This window comes from Xenopus tropicalis, chromosome 1 (assembly GCF_000004195.4).
Source record: "Xenopus tropicalis strain Nigerian chromosome 1, UCB_Xtro_10.0, whole genome shotgun sequence".
In the NCBI taxonomy this organism is placed as follows: Eukaryota; Metazoa; Chordata; class Amphibia; order Anura; family Pipidae; genus Xenopus; species Xenopus tropicalis.
Window position 1 is genome coordinate 184,354,226 of NC_030677.2, and position 16,849 is coordinate 184,371,074.

General features: G+C 39.8%; 1 protein-coding gene across 1 annotated transcript in view; it reads left to right on the forward strand.

Annotated features, from left to right (window-relative positions):
• The window catches only part of polk (polymerase (DNA directed) kappa), a 59,100-nt gene extending 48,456 nt beyond the window's left edge, over positions 1 to 10,644 (forward strand). The window contains exons 14-15 of the mRNA XM_012967421.3: positions 8,346 to 8,403; positions 9,299 to 10,644. Coding sequence (XP_012822875.2) covers positions 8,346 to 8,403; positions 9,299 to 9,383 — 143 coding nt within the window. The 3' untranslated portion in view covers positions 9,384 to 10,644. The remainder of the gene's footprint in view (positions 1 to 8,345; positions 8,404 to 9,298) is intronic.
• Positions 10,645 to 16,849: the final 6,205 nt, after the last annotated feature.

The following is a 16,849-nucleotide window of genomic DNA, read 5'->3' on the forward strand; positions in this document are numbered from 1 at the left end:
CTATACTCAGGCACTATACCCAGGCACTATACACAGGCACTATACCCAGGCACTATACACAGGCACTATACCCAGGCACTATACACAGGCACTATACCCAGGCACTATACCCAGGTACTATACACAGGTACTATACACAGGCACTATACCCAGGCACTATACCCAGGCACTATACCCAGGCACTATACCCAGGCACTATACACAGGCACTATACCCAGGCACTATACCCAGGCACTATACCCAGGCACTATACCCAGGCACTATACCCAGGCACTATACCCAGGCACTATACACAGGCACTATACCCAGGCACTATACCCAGGCACTATACCCAGGCACTATACCCAGGTACTATACAGTTCTAAAGAATCACTAGCTGACATTAAATTGTTTTTTGCCTGACCTGACATCTATAATAATATATAATCTATCCCCTACCCTAACACATGGAGGGTAAGTTAACTCTTTCCCTCTGAAAAAGCTCATTGTGTGTTTATATATGTGTTGTTGTTTTTTGCACTTACTATTTTTTTTTTTTTGTCATTGTTTTGTTCATTTATAGTAAGTTACAGTGGGGCCAATGTTGTGTATCAGTGCCAGTGTTATAGTGCCAGGGCCTGAATATCTGCCATCTGTACCCACTGCTTCTCACTGTATATAATGTGCTGGGTTTGTAAATACAGACTGCGTCTCACTGTATATAATGGGGAGTCAGTACCCACTGCCTTTCTTGCTATAAAACTAACATAAACACATCTAAAGGGGTGGTTCACTTTTAAGTTAACCTTTAGTATGTTATAAAATGGCCTATTCCTAGCAACTTTGCAATTGGTCTTCCTAATTAATTTTTTTGAATAATTTGCCTTTCTCTTCTGCCTCTATACAGATTTCAAATGGGGGCCAAAAAATATTGCTCTGTGAGGCTACAATTTTATTATTATTATAATTTTGTATTACTTATTTTTCCAAGTAGGCCCCTTAACTATTCATATTCCCATCTCTTGTTTAAATCACTACCTGGTTGCTAGGGTAAATAAGACCCTAGCAACCAGATAGCTGCTGAAATACCAAATGGAGAGCTGCTGAACAAAAAGCTAAATAACTGAAAAACCATTAAAAATAAAAGTGAATTCGAATGCGAACTACCCCTTTAAGCTAACTGATCACAAACACAAATGTTTGCAGATCCCCTAACAGAAGTGCGCGTATGAATACTTTTACTACTAATACTAAACATTTTAGGGTAAAAAAAAAAGCACCCCCACCCGCACTTTTGTACAGTATCCCTGGAAGTCAGTGGGAACGGCAAGAGGTAGTTGGGAGGTTAACTTTTTACGTCAGCAGCGAATCCACTAAGTGTCACATTAGCTGTAGGTCAGTCTGTGTATGGGCCATATTTAGCCTCCCCTAGTATCATCCTGCAAAAAAAAAAAAAAATATATATATATTTATCTGTTGCAGGATGATGCTAGCTTACTTGCCCCCCCTTGGAAAATTTTCTGCGGACGCCCATGGCAGGGGGAAGGCAACTCGGGGAGATTAGTCGCCCGCGAGCAGGGAGTTTTGCCGCGGGCGACTAATCTCCCCGTGTACCAGAGCCCTTAGTGGTGCATAGAGGTCGCACACAAAGATTTTATGGTACGCAAATATAAGTACAGTCTGTGTAAGCTGTCATCCAAATCAGATTTGTAAAAGGGGTAGATCAACTTAAAAGTAAAACTGATATAGATAGTAGTTTTATAAGACTATTATCATTTTTTTCAATCAGCACATTTTTGTTTTGCAACTCTCAGACTGGCAATGTCGACTGCTATCTGGTTGCCAGAGAATAAAGCTCAAAGAATACCTGTAAATTGGAACCTTCACAGTCACACTGTTTTTGGTTGCCAGGGTCAGTGACCCACAACAGCTAGAGATCATTATCAGTTGCAGACTGCAAATAGTAAGAACACAAGTTTACTGCCAGCTATGTAGCATTACTGATCTATTTGTGGGAGCTGTTTAAGGAACAAGGCTAAATGTTGGGGTCCCCTGTGTGTCTATACATAAAGGAAAACAAAGAGTGGCACAGTTCAAGAGGAGTTTTTAAGAGTGCTGACAGTGAATTAATTGTAGCCTGGGACTATAAATCCTGGGCTCATCACATGAAGAACACTCTCATAGACTTCAAAACTGTAGCTCACCCAATAACACAGTTGGTCCGGGTGGGAAAACCCCGGACCCTCCGCCTCCAATCCAATACTTCAATCAATTGTGGCAAAATCAAGGGAAGAAATGTACTCACTGGAGAGATATAGTGGCCCAGGTGTAGTGCCCCCAACCCCTAGCTGAGGGTGTAACGTAAGACAAAACTGTAGTAACCAGCATTAAAAAATACGTATTTTTTAAATACGAAATGCATCAGGACAAATGTGTTTTAGACCTATTCAATAAAGGACATGTTTTTATAGTGGCTAAAGGAGTGTGTGCCAGTTACTACAGTTTGGTCCCCTGTGTGTCAGCATAATCCAGGTTCTCACATGCTTGCTGAACTAAACATGCTTTGACCCCTTAAAGAAACAGCTTGGGTGTAGCAAGGTAGCAAGAAGCTTTCTGAGCAGGGCTGTCAGGTCACTGTTTTCTTCACACTGATCAAATAATCTTTGCTTATTTGAGCTTATAAAAAATCTAGGGAGTGGAGCACTGGGCAGGGCGAGAATTTTGTGAACAAGCAGAATCTTCCAGTATTTGGAAGAATTATTAACCAGTGATAAAGGGAGATTGAACATTAAATGGTGAGTATATATGTGTAAATATAGCCTGGAGATAAGATCATCAGTTCACTCAGTAAAGTATGGGGCTCAGTTCATTGTCTGCAGAAATATTCCTTCACATCACATAGCTGCCATATTGCTTCACACAGATTACCACACAATTTTAACCTTTTTTTTTGCTGTCTACAAGTTGTTCTTGTCCCCTGTAGTGAGCACAGGCACTCAAAGCAGGCTTTCCTTTTTGTAAGTGCCTGCTGACCGGCCTTCTGTTTGTCCACTACCCAAACTAAAGGTTCAAGGCAGCGAATTTGGGTCCCCCATATTGGATGGGTATCTTCTATGTTATTTTGTGTTTGAAATGTCCATTGATCCACTAATACAGAAGATTTAGTCTTTTTACCTCTATATTTTATATGTCCTTCAGGCTGGGTTCTGCCTTCCAGTGTCTTGGACCTCCCTTAGGATGGCAAAGAACAACCCCATCTGTTCATGACTATTGGTTGCAGGTTATTGTTGTCTTGAAGTTTCAAGCCTGCTGCAGCAATGGCAATCAGTATGCCACCTCTTAGCTAGCTGCCTATATTGCTATCAGTCTGCCTGTGCATTTGCAGAGAAGCATTGTTCTGTTGTCACAATCATTTTTGCTCCTATAATGTACCATCCATATAAATAACAGGCATAGATATATATATTATTGTGTTAATAATTTTTTCTGCAGTCCTTGTTATACCTGCCCTGCCCCATGGCATATGGGGTCTTTAGTTTACTGCTGCCACTGAGCGATGACTATTAGAGAGGGGGGTTTGGACACCGACTAAATGACCAAGACTTTTCCTTAGTTGCGAATTCCTGAAACCCACCTCCAGGCCAGTCTCAAACAATCCCCCACAGGCTTTACCTGTTACTTTGTACTTGTGCCTGTGACCGAGAGGAAGGGGTGTGGAGTGTGTTCTGCCGACCCAGTCTGACCCTGTGGACCCCCAAGTCTTTGCTGACTGACATTCAATAGAACATCCCTGCTCAGAAATAAGATTTGTTTGCACTGTTTGCTTTCCCAGTACTTCCATATAGTAAAAGATGAGTAATTGGTTGATTGAAATTTGTGGACAGTTAATGTAACTAAAGTATACATGAGATTAGCATCCCTTAATGTGCTGAAATATGGAGTAGAAACTAATGCAGCACTTGTTGGATTTAAATGTAAAATTGCCATTTGACTAATGGTTTCGGCTCTTAAGCACAGTGTTGAAACATTTTCAGTGGGTTACTCCCTTTTATGTTTTGATAACAGATACTAATGTGATAGTGGTAAGCAGGCACTTTATTTAATGGCTACAGAATACCCTGACATATAGTATCCATAACTACTTTCACTAAAAATATTTCCACTCAGGACAGAACCATATAACCTCTTCTACAAGGAGAGATCACTGCTATGTGGATATTATTCCTCTGCTGACCATAAGAATCCTTAATATAACCTGTATAAATAAATGGGTGAGGAAAATGTTATACTTTTTGTTTTTAAACTTCTAGCAGCATGAATCACCCACGGGTAGCATTTATTTTTAAAACAGGCTTCACCCATAAACATAATATCATTGTATTTCAGTGGGTCACCTGGTTTAAGCAAATACGATTCGGAAAAACACACCTAGATATGAGAGGGATCACATAATGCCTCCTTGTTTATTCATTGATTCTTTACAGGAGTACTTAACTTTAACATTGTTCTACTAGATAATGCCGGGGGAATAACCCCTGTACTAACCCCCAGCTTTAATATTTCAGGAAAATAACTAGAGTAAATAAAATAAAGAAATATTGGTCCTTGATTTATGACTGATAATATCAATTTATTTTAGGATAATACATTGTATTCTTGATTTAACATTAGCAATAAACATATAAAGTGCCTTTTATAGGTGTTAAAGGAAAACTATACCCCCAAACATTGTAGGTCTCTATAAAAAATATATTGCATAAACAAGCTCATATGTAAAACCCTGCTCCATCTAAATAAACCATTTGTAAAAAAAATATACTTTTTGGTAGTATTTGCTATTGGGCACTGCTAAATAGAAAATTAAGGGCCACCTCCTGGGATCATAGGATTCACAGTGTACACAAACAAGCCAAGGCACACATACAGTACATGCTAGGCCCCATCAGCCAATGAATGGACAGAGTTCCGCCTTTTGCTCCCACACCACTTCCTGTTACAGTTAGAGCTGCATTATTTCCTGTCACGTGATCTCTGAGGGAGCACCCAGCCCATCACTAAATGGCGGCTCAAGGGAAAGGATTTTACTGATATACATATTCCAGTTTGGTGAGATTCTAATAGGTCACTTAACATAATATAAACTGTTGGTTAAGTATTCATTCTGGGGTATAGTTTTCCTTTAAGTCTCTTGACCAAATGTGATCAAGCTCAATGTTTTGTGGGCGATAACCTTCTCCCTTTGTTGCAGGGAGGGTAATCCCCAAAAGTTTGAACTTCATCACTAGTCTGTGGCTAAATAAAATTAGCTGAACAGCAAGTGAGTTGCAGCAATGCCTAATTGCAATTCACTGTACTGTTTTCACTGCATGCTTTATCTAGTGCCAGAAACTGTTAATAATTATAAGGGCAATGGCGCACAGGGAGACTGTGAATTGTTTGTTGCCCAAAGGTTTTGTAGCTCTGTGAGCAGGGGAGAAATGTTGAAAATCACCCCCATTCAGTTTAAATGGCAATTGTTGAAAGCACCAGTGCTTTTACCTGATAGACAACAAAGGCTTTTGAGTTATTGTCATTTATAGCGGAACTCCAGCTTCTGAACCAAAATTTGTTGGAGAGCCCCACACAACACAGAAACCCCTAATATACCTAACACTGTAATCTGTTCCTTCAAAAAGTATGATTCAAATCCAGCTGCAAAACAGTTCTTCTCTATCTGCATTATTTAAAATCCTGGAAGGGGAGGAGGGACTAAAACACTGATGTCACAAATCTTAACTTCTCCATAGCTTACAGACAGCATACAGGAACTATATAACCCAAAATGCATTGCACTGGGATGTTCCTTTCCTTATTGACATTACATGTGCAGGGAATTGTGGGATTTGGAGGATGCAGGCTGAGGAGCATCGACTATAGTTACATTTTTATTTTCTTGGAGTAGTCAGTCAGATCAGCAGGAGAACAGGGGGCCAGGCTTAGTTTTTTCTACTTCTGTTCCATGATTGCTATCTAATTAGTTAGTTTTTTTTTTTTTTTTTTTTAAATCTGTGATCCATATAGGAAATGCTAAAGTGTAGGACAGTGTTTTTAATTGGTCCATCATAGTGATCATTAGAAAGTTATCATTGGGAAACACATGGTACATATGTAATTTACCAAGGTCAGAAATGCTGTTTATTTTATAGTTTGGTTCCTTTGGGCAAAGCATGAATAATCCACACAGGCAATGAAGAGAGGAGTGAGCTTTACAGTCCCATTTGCTGTGGATACTAAACTCAATTCCTGTCATTATGAAGTAATCATTAAGGCCTTTTTTTAAATCGGAATCTTAGTCTTATTTATAGCTAATTAATACAGCTTTATCCAATATACAGGAAGAAAGCTAAAGGTTGAGGAATCACTAGTGACATTTAGAAGAATCACTTACAGAATGGCAGGAATTGACAAATAGTCACTGTTATTAATATATTAATATTAATAATATAAGTCAAAACAAACCACACTGTCATGGAAATATGGCTGGGCAGATTGGGATGACTAAAGCTCTAGAGTAGCACTGACACGCTAAGCATAGGGTCAAAATTATAAAATCTTTATGGCTTATTATCCATATAGGTAAGAACTCATAAGCTTTGCTCTTTAGAGTAGGGGCAGTCTGCAGCGTAAAGGCAGTATGTACCCCCTCCAGCATTAGTTTAATGAATAGGGCCTAGGGTTGCCCTGGAAGTCCAGGCAGGGAGGCAGGCCATGCTGTGGCAGGGATAGGGCTATGACACAGTGATCACCGATTGGCCAATTGCTGCATCATTCTTAGAGAATCCTGCCCAGTTGTCCAAATTGGGAAAAACAGGGAGGTAGTTTTGACCCGACAGGTCCTACCAAAATCCGGACTGTCTGGTTCATAATTGGACAGGTGGTAACCCTAATAGGGCCGTTTTAATAAATGTGCAAAAGGGGCACCTTATTTCAAGCAACTGGAGCTCTACAGTTTAGTTTGGTTTTCAATTCTTTGTCCTTTTTCTTGTAGCATTACCGTTTTGTCATTTTTTCTGTTCCCAGGGGTTGGTCCAGGGTGGCACACTTAAGCTGGCCATACACGCACCAATAATATCGTACGAAACCTCGTAGGATATCGCAGGATGCTGCTGATATCGAACGACTCGCCGATTGGGCCGGTTTAAAGATTTTGATCGGGCGCCATAGAAGGTGCCTGAGCAAAATCTGTCTTCGGGGCTGAATCGGCAGAAGGAGGTAGAAATCCTATTGTTTCTACCTCCTTATCTGCTGTTTCAGCCCTGAACGGTTAGTGGCTTATTGTACGATCTAAAATCGCCACGTGTGTGGCCACCTTTAGGCATCAAGACTGCTTCAGTAAGCGCAGACCATTTCTATTAAACGTCATGTTTTTGAGGGTTATGCTAATCACAAATTTCTTAAAGAGATACTGACACCAGAAATAAACCTTTTTTACATCTATCAGAACACTTTGCATGAGCTTTAGAATTTTGCCATAAAAGTACTTCTTGATGCTTTTACATTCCCTATTTGTTCCCCCATGTTCCTTTATTTGACTTCATTTTCAGATTTTCCAATGTTTAATGCAATAAATCACACATTCAACACATTATTCAACACATGCAAATCCATAAACTTATCTGGAGACTTATTAACAAACACTTAAACCTTTCTTTAGCAAATCTGTTTCTTTCATAGGATTTCTACACTAATTTGAAGTAGTCAGATATACTGAATAACATTGTGTGATTGTGTGTATGGAAGCAAGCAGGAAGAAACATCTAGATACTGTATGTTTAGCTTTATAAGCTGGGCTGTGTGGTCACAATGCTTATGAAATGAACAGACAGAATGTAAAAAATAAACAGCAAATAATGGTTCCGCAAAGCAGATTCACTGAAAATTCATAAGGAGCTAATCCAAAACTAATTTGCAATTGCCAGACAGCTTGAGCAATCCAAATGTTTGTACAGATTGTAAACACGGATCAGCTTACAAAGCCTGCTAATCAGGTTGCACTAGCCACAGCTTTAGACTGTATATTATACAGTGTGGCAGTACTCAGAAATAAGCCAATCACACTGATCCTACTGTACAACCTGATGTGTGATTGGTCAAATTAGAAATCTCCTTTGGAGGTCCAGGCTGGACACAAACATAGTTATATCTGTTAGACATGATTTAATTAAATGAAATTATTACTGTGTGCCCAGCTCTTTTGTAATAATCACACTGTACTGCACCTTTGAGCTTCTGGGTTTGAATGATTATTTGAAGTTGCAATAAGACTAAACTCATCAAACAGCACTGTCAATGAGTTAATTGTTAATGACTGCTACTTTTTGTTACAGGAAGCGCAGGAAGAGGACGTAGTGGTACTAATACTAATACAAAATTACGCACAAAAAGGTAATTCCTTTCTAGTCTTTACGTTTGCTCAACTTTTTCAGTTTTATTAGTCTCACTTGCAAATTATTCCAAGAGTAAGTGCCTAAGGGATCGTTTGACAGGGTAGGGCGGTTAGGACAAGGGCCCTTTTATTATTTCTTTGCAAAAGAAGTACTTTCAGAGCTCTGCCTCTTACTGTTCTCATCCACTGATGTCACAGACTGACTGGAAAGGACAGCATGTTAGTTGGTAATTTTATCACTGATGTTTAAAATATTTTTGTTTGGATGGTGTCAACCGATTGCTTTTAATACGACACTTTCTGTAGGAGGCAAAAGTGGGAAGAGTTGGCAGTTGCGCTGCCCACCCCTTTTTTGATCAAATGGTTGTACCATGTTACTTTAGCACCCATCTTGGGACAAGAATGGAATTCTGCAGCTTACTTTTTTCCATTTGCACCAGAAAAGCAATGCCTGCAGTGTTTAGAGTATCCATCTCATCTGACAGAGACTATTGTGCTTTGTCCTTACTTTCTGACCATCATCAATGAAATCATACCACAATTCTAAATGTGATATAATGCCATGACCAATAGTCCAAGAACATAAAGTATTCTACTCTAGTGAGGAAATGAAAAGCATTACAGAAAAATTGTCAGATCAGTGAATCCATGGAAATTAGGCCACATACTCTTTCCAGGCAGCTGCTTAGAGTTGATTGGGGATGTGTATTAGACTGACTGCCCAGGTGCTGTAACTCTGAGTGGTACAAGACTTTCATAAACATAATAGGTGAAAATGAAATGGAACGGAGACCCAAGGTATTGATTATCCTGTATGGCGTTTCTTGGTCGTCTGGTTTAATGCATTGTTGCTGTCAAGTTAAGATGTCAAAATAAATCATATTTTTCTTCCAGGCCTGCAGCTACGAACCAGAATCCAGTATCCAAGAAATCCAAGCCGAACCCTTCCAAAAACACCATCGACAGATTCTTCAAGTAGAATTTCCGCGACTCTATTGACGAGGCATTTGATTAAACTTAATTTATTATGCAAGACTATTTTATATAGTAATTAATATGTAAATGTTGTTTACATTGTGTTTGTATATAAAATACCAATTATGGAAGTTTGTACCAGAAATTGGGACCTATATTTGTTTTCTGATTGAATTTCTCTTTGAGGAGTTAAACGTGAAACCAAATTGTGCAGTAAATATTATGGCAATGATGAAAACACTTAGTAACAGGAGATTTTGCAGGGCAACAACTTCCAATGAATAAAATTCATATGGAGTAATGCAATAAAAAGTGCAAACCTTAGCTCAACCCCACAAGGGGGGCAGAATCACAGTGGGAGAGTCTAATTCTGCTCTCACTCCTAGTGCAAGGAGTGACAATTGGTACTTATAACTGTGCTGTATTGTGATTTGCTGCCACATGCTCTTTGTCCCAAGCTGTTGTGCTGACCCTGACATCCTGAAGCAGAGAATACAACTAATGAAGTTGGGTATTGAAAGCAACTTCTACGTTAGATATTACTATAACAGGGTAACTTATAGCTAGTCATGCTTATATCTGTAACTGCTTTGCACTAGATTCCTTAAATATCATTAAATATCATCATCAGCTATTTCTTGACCTTAAAGCAGGTTCTTAACGTAGGGGTTCCCCTGGGACCCAAATATCAGCCCCCAAACAGTTTAGGGTGTTCATGATCCCGATGAATATTTGTTTTTTCCTAGCCATTAAACGAGGTATATAAATTGTTTTTTTTTTTGGTTATATGGGGAACCAATAAAAGCTGAAGGATTGGTAACACCTATTGAACTCCATTGACTTTATACAGAGTTTAGTAAAACAGTCTATAGGAAATGGGCATAGAACCTGTTGCCTATATTGCTTTAGATAAAGAGTGAAGATTTGTGTTCTATCTGTAAAGTTATATGCTGGGAAAGTAACAATAATATATATGTATGTAATTTATTTGTGTTTGCAGCTATATGTGTTTGTGCTGCTGATAGGCAGATGGTACAGAGGGAAGCTATGCGCCTTGTAAGAGATTCTATTTTTATTATCATGCCCAGGATGCATAGTTGTCTAAAGGAATTATTTATATAATGGCTTCATTTGGTATATTTTTTCTTATTTGTAATTGTTGAAACCTACAGGATGGTATTTTATGGTCAGATATTGAAATACATTTTTAAAAATATTCTGCATTCATTTTAAGACAACAAAATAAAAAATATTTTCCTTCTGTTCTCTATTTTTCTCATTGAAAGACACATATTATAAGTTATAATGTTACCCTTCTTACTTTAAAATATGATTTTAGTAGTCACCTGAATTTGATGAACTTGCCAGCAGGTTTGTGCCTATATATATTGTATTGTGTAGTGTATGTGGAATGCCTTCATGACTTGTAATATACTTATAGTTTCATCACACAGGTTCATTATTCCTTATTTGCCATCTCTATCACAATTGGCATACAGTGGGGCAATTAGAAACATTCTTCTCGTTCTCTCTTTCTGGTTTAACCACATTTAAACTATATTTGTTTGCTCTGGCTAAGGTTGCCATCTGGCTGGTATTTTACTGGCCTGGCCAGTAAAAATTATACTTGATCCCAATGTGATTAATAGGGAAGAAAAGTAAATGTATGGGAATGCTGGTATTGTTTTCAAGGAAAGGTGGAAGCCCTGGCTCTGGCAGGCATGTGTATCTCCAGGGACCAAATAAGGCTCATGCATTTGACATTCTGTGGATTGATTCTATATTCATCCTGTTTTAAAACGATGAATCTCTACATGTCTATAATTAATTACACAACTGTGAGTTTCATTCAGGTTCCAGGAAGTTCCACCTGCACACCCGTGCCTCCTCGGAACTTTAACCCAGTGCACAGCCTAGAGGGTCGGCACCCTCACCAGAACTGGTAAAAGTTGACTGGCACAACAAGTGAAATGCAAACGGGGCTTAGCCCCTGGGTGTTTAATGAAAGTGTAGCAAAGTACATGTTGCTACACTTTTAATAAACACACAGGGGCAAAGCTCCGCTTGCATTACACTCGTTCCTGTCAACTTCAGTTCCATTCAGGTTCCCATAGGGATCACATGTTGGATTATTTGGCAGATGGGTTTGTGCTTACAGCATCTCTGTGTGTGCTAAAAACTGTTTAGTCCAGCTGGGCTTTTAGCAGCATGTTTTATTTTTATTTTTACTGGATTATGGCGTTATGTCAAGGGAAATCAGAGTTCTTTAAGCTGCTTGCATAACATTTTTTACTTCCTAACTATATAAATGTTTTCCCATAAACTAATAGATTCTTCAGATTGCTTTACCTCTTTCTTGTGAAAAAAAGATACATTCTTGGGTAATTTCTAAATAGACTGCCAGTCACACGTGTGCCTTGATCTTTCTCTAACAGAAGAAAATATAAGTGTAAATATATGTGAGTATTTTTTTCCTATTGAATATAGGGTAAGTGATCCTTTACTGCCTCACCTGCCAGCATTGGCATTTGCCAGTGCCAAAGATTTCCCTAATTAGCACAAACATTTTCAACCCTAAAGCAGGTATTAAAACTTTTGCTCTGCACAATGTTAATGCAATGTTATAACTGTCTAATGAAGTTTGTATTGTAATTCAAATGAGTTTTATTACATTCCCCCAATTATTTTATTATATTATCAAGCCTACAAATGCCTTTCTTTTATTCAAAGGCAACAAGACTATTTTTAAATCTAGCTAGATATCACTCATCACCATCTCATAATGGAAATCCCATACATTGACTGAAAGTAAATAAACCCTTTCCGTGGGAATGAAACATTGGCACGACCGTAGAGAATATAATCTGTTATTAAACATTCTCATGCATGCAAGCTAGGGAATACTTGGTGATGTAGAGCAGTAACTGGACCTGGAGGGGTAGGTCGGATCATAAATAAAAAAGGCCCCACCACCACTAAAAACAGCCCTGTCCCATGGTGGGTTTAGGAAGACATTAGCCAACCTACAAATGGGCAGTTTTCTCGAATATCATGAAATGTGGTTGTTAAGAATGCTGGTGTATGGCCACCTTGAATGATAAACCAGCCAGTAAACAAGTTAATTTGGCAGGGTCACCAAACAAGCAGATATTTACCTGATTTGGTTGCCTACGTGGTGTACCAAACAAGGGCTGATCAGTTGGCTCCAGGGCACAAAATCAGATAATAATGGACATCTGTGCAGGCCCATTGGGAGAGGACTACTTCAACATGCCAATGCAGTCCTTGCTCAATGGGATTTTTAAATCTGCCCTGATAGATATTGGTTGATTTTCACCAGATATCTGTTGAGGAGGGCCTATACACTGATGGCTAGCCCAGTCTGAAGTGGGCAAATTGCCGGTTTAAATCTTCTCCTATATGGCCAGGTGGCCATACACAGGCCGATTGTAGCTGCCGTTATCGGTCCCTTGGACCGATTCGGCAGCTTATTGGCCCATGTAGGGGCAGAAACGACGGCCATACCCGACCGATATCTGGCCTGAAATTGGGCAGATATCGATCAGGCAGGTTAAAAGATTTAGTCGGATTGGGGACCGCATTGGCTTGTTGATGCGGACCCCGAACCGACTGTGCCATTGCCGCCGTTAGAATTCGATCGTTTGGCCCCAGGGTGATTGAATCAACCTACAGTTTCCCGATATTGCCCACCTGTAGGTGGGGATATCGGGAGAAGATCCACTCGCTTGGCCATGTCGCCAAGTGAGCGGATCTTAACGTGTATGGGCACCTTTACTCTACACCACGGGACAGGATGGTGCGAATTCACAAAAGTGTCAGTACATAAATTTTAAAGTGTCGGTTGCAAAATTTTTAAAATTTCATAAGCATGACAAATTCACTAAAGGAGTCTTATCGTTTAATCGATTTGTTGTGATGCTGGCAAATTTTAAAAAGTGTTGTATACACTGTAAACAATTGTTATTGCTCTGTGAAAATGTTCTTTGTGCACCAAAAATCCTTCTCTATACAGACTTAAGCCACATTAACCTATCAACATTTTCCCCTGACATTTTCTTTATGGCGGAGAAATTTTGGTGTTAAAAAATGTCTGTAAAATGTTGTGGTTACGATTCTCAAAAAGGTTGTACATGTGACACCAAAATAGCTATGCCCACTTTTAAACAACATTTTTTGAAAATTGTTGGTAGAGGCAGAAAAATAACAAAAAAGTGGTCTGTGAATGAGTCGCCACCAATACGACAATTTTATTTGACATTTTTAGCAACATTTTGTGAATTCCCTTTTATGTGTTTGTGTAATTTCATGACAAGATAAGGAGACATTCTCCATTCAACTTGTAATTCTGGCTCATCCAGTTTTACTTGGAGACAAAACTCACTTCGCTTAGCAATAGATTATTTGTTTTTCACATTTCTAAACCACTATACGGTCTTTGGCGCATTCCATTTACTGAGGACAACCCCCAAAATACACACAGTCATATAATTCTTCATTTAAAGGGGTTGTTCACCTTTGAATTATCTTTTAGCATGATGTAGAGAGTGCTGTTTGCAATTGGTCTTCATTTTTTATTTGTAGTTTTTTTAGTTATTTAATTTTAAGTTCAGGAGCTCTCCAGTTTGAAGTTTCAGTTGTTTAGAATATACTTAAGAAATCTGTTTTAAGGGTTGTACTCACTTTGTCTTTATATTGGGCTCTATAGAACTGGAATGAATCCAACCAGGGAAAGTTCTAACTTTCATATCTTATCCTGTTATCTAACGAAGTAATATCTTTAAAGTTCAGTCAAAATTCCTGATAATGTAAACAGATAATAATAATAATAATAAATATTTTATAGCATTTTTCTCCAGTGGGACTCAAAGTGCTTCATTTATTACTGATTGAAGATCTGCTTCGTATTGTATTCAAAAAGCCTGGGTAAACAGATATGTCTTGAGTCTTCTTTTAAAAACATTCAGAGACGATGCCTCTCGGACTGCATATGGGAAAGAGTTCCATACTGTGTGTGCAGAGTGACAGAAAACACAAGATCCAAAAGATTTTAGTGCTACTATGGGCACCTTGTCTATTCCTGAGTATGAAGAACGAAGAGGACATGTGGGGAATCAGAAGATCTTCCAGATAAACATGGCCTTCATTATTAAGAGATGGTGGTTTATGATACTTCTGAGTGGCTGCATATATATGGCAAATAGTGTTGGTGATAAGATGAAGCCCTGTGGAACCCCATAAACTAATGGGAATGAGGTTGATGAGTGTAATCCAGCTGTTATGTTTTGTGACCAACCTGGCAAAAAGGATTGAAACCAGTTGAGCGCTGTACCTTCTGCACCACGGAATGTTTTTAAAGGAGAAGGAAAGGTAAAAACTAAGTAAGCTTTATCAGAAAGGTCTATGTAAATACAGCCATAAGCACTCACAGAAACGCTGCACTGAGTTCTGAAAAAAGATTAGTTGTGTCACGCAGCTTTCAGCTTTCTGCTCTCTCCTGCTCCCCCCTCCCTCAAGAATGCTAAGAACTCACTCCCCCCCCCCCCTTAGGAATGTGGATCTGAGCCAATCAGCAGGAAGCTGACTCATAGGGGCACATTTACTAATCCACGAATCCGAATCACGAATGGGAAAAAATCGTATTGCAAATATCACGAAAATGCTTACGAAAAAATCGTATTAGTCACGATAATATCGTATTGGCGATACGAAAGTCACGAAATTTTCGTACCGAACAATTGTAAACAGCGGTAAAGCCTTTCCGATTTTTCCGTGCAAACGTCCGAAAAAGTCGTGCGCCGTACGAAAAAATCGTGTGGACGCCCGAAAAAATCGGCGAAAATACGCTCGGAGCATTCGCATGAACGCTCGTGCGTTCGTGCTTTTGTAAATGTGCCTCCTAGTCTTACTAACTGAGCATGTACACTTGGTCCCGGTGTCTGTGCAGGAACGATGCATTATGGGAATCTTCTTTACACAGCTCAGCGTTTTTTCTTGTTTGGCTTGTTTGGCTTCTGATCATCTGAACAGGTGAAATATGGGGAGGCTTAAGGGCACTATTGAGAGAACCGAAGGTATGCCTGCAGCTTTAGATTAACTCTTTATTAGCCTTTCCTTCTCCTTTAACCATTCCATTAATATGTTATGGTCTACAGCAGTGCTGTCCAACTGGCGGTATCAAATGGTATCAGTACTATGATTAACTGCCCCCTGCATGGTTCCACCTCAGATTCAGGCTGTAATCCCTCTGTATTGTTTAAATATGTAATCCACTGTGTTGTTCACACCTTTTAATCTCTACATTGTTCACCCCCTGCAATGTTCACACCTCAGGCTCAGTCTGTAATCAACCATATTGTTCCCCTGTTCACACCTCAGGCTCAGGCTGTAATCACCCCCATTGTTCCCCTGTTCACACCTCAGGAGCAGTAGAAACCCACAAATAATCCCTGCACACTACAAAAAGAACATATACTGAGGTGGTACTGCAATTAAAAAGTTTTTTAATATATAGTTATTGTGCAGACTGTAGGAGCAGTGCCAGCATTGTGTCACTGTAGGCTGCCTGTGTGTGCCATACACACAGGCAGCATAGGGCAAGCAGAGTATGGCACACACAGGCAGGGTAGGGAAGGCAGAGTATGGCACACACAGGCAGGGTAGGGCAGGCAGAGTATGGCACACACAGGCATCATAGGGCAAGCAGAATATGGCACACACAGGCAGGGTAGGGAAGGCAGAGTATGGTACACACAGGCAGGGTAGGCAAGGCAGAGTATGGCACAAACCAGCCAAGAATGGCAAACACAGTGAAAGTATGGCACATGCAGGCAGGGTAGGGAAGGCAGAGTATGGCACACACAGGCAGAGTATGGCACACACAGGCCAAGTATAGCAGAAACCAGCCAAGTATGGCACACAGGCAGGGTAGGGAAGGCAGAGTAGGCACACACAGGTAGGGTAGGGAAGGCAGAGTATGGCACACACAGGCAGGGTAGGGCAGGCAGAGTATGGCAAGTTTTTGCTGTACTACAACCATTAATATGGGTATGGTCATGTGATAACATGGGTGTGGTTTCAAGTGGGTGCGGTTTCAAAAAGGGGAGTAGTCAAAACTGGCTTCCATTATCGGCCCTCCACCACGTAGGTCGGAAAAATTCCGGCCCTCAGTACCACAGAAGTTGGACAGCACTGGTCTACAGTGATCCCCAACCGGTGGTTCAGGAGCAACATGGCTCAAAGCAGGGGCTCATTTTTTAATTTCTGGTAAGGAGGCAAGTTTTGGTTGCATAAAAACCAAGTATAATGCCAAACAGAGCCTTCTGTAGGCTGTCAGTCCACATAGGGGCTATTAAGTAGCCAATTATAGCTCTTATTTGCACCCCCCAAACTTTTTTCATGCTTGTGTTGCTTTCCAACTCTTTCTCCATTTGAATGTGGCTCATGGGTATA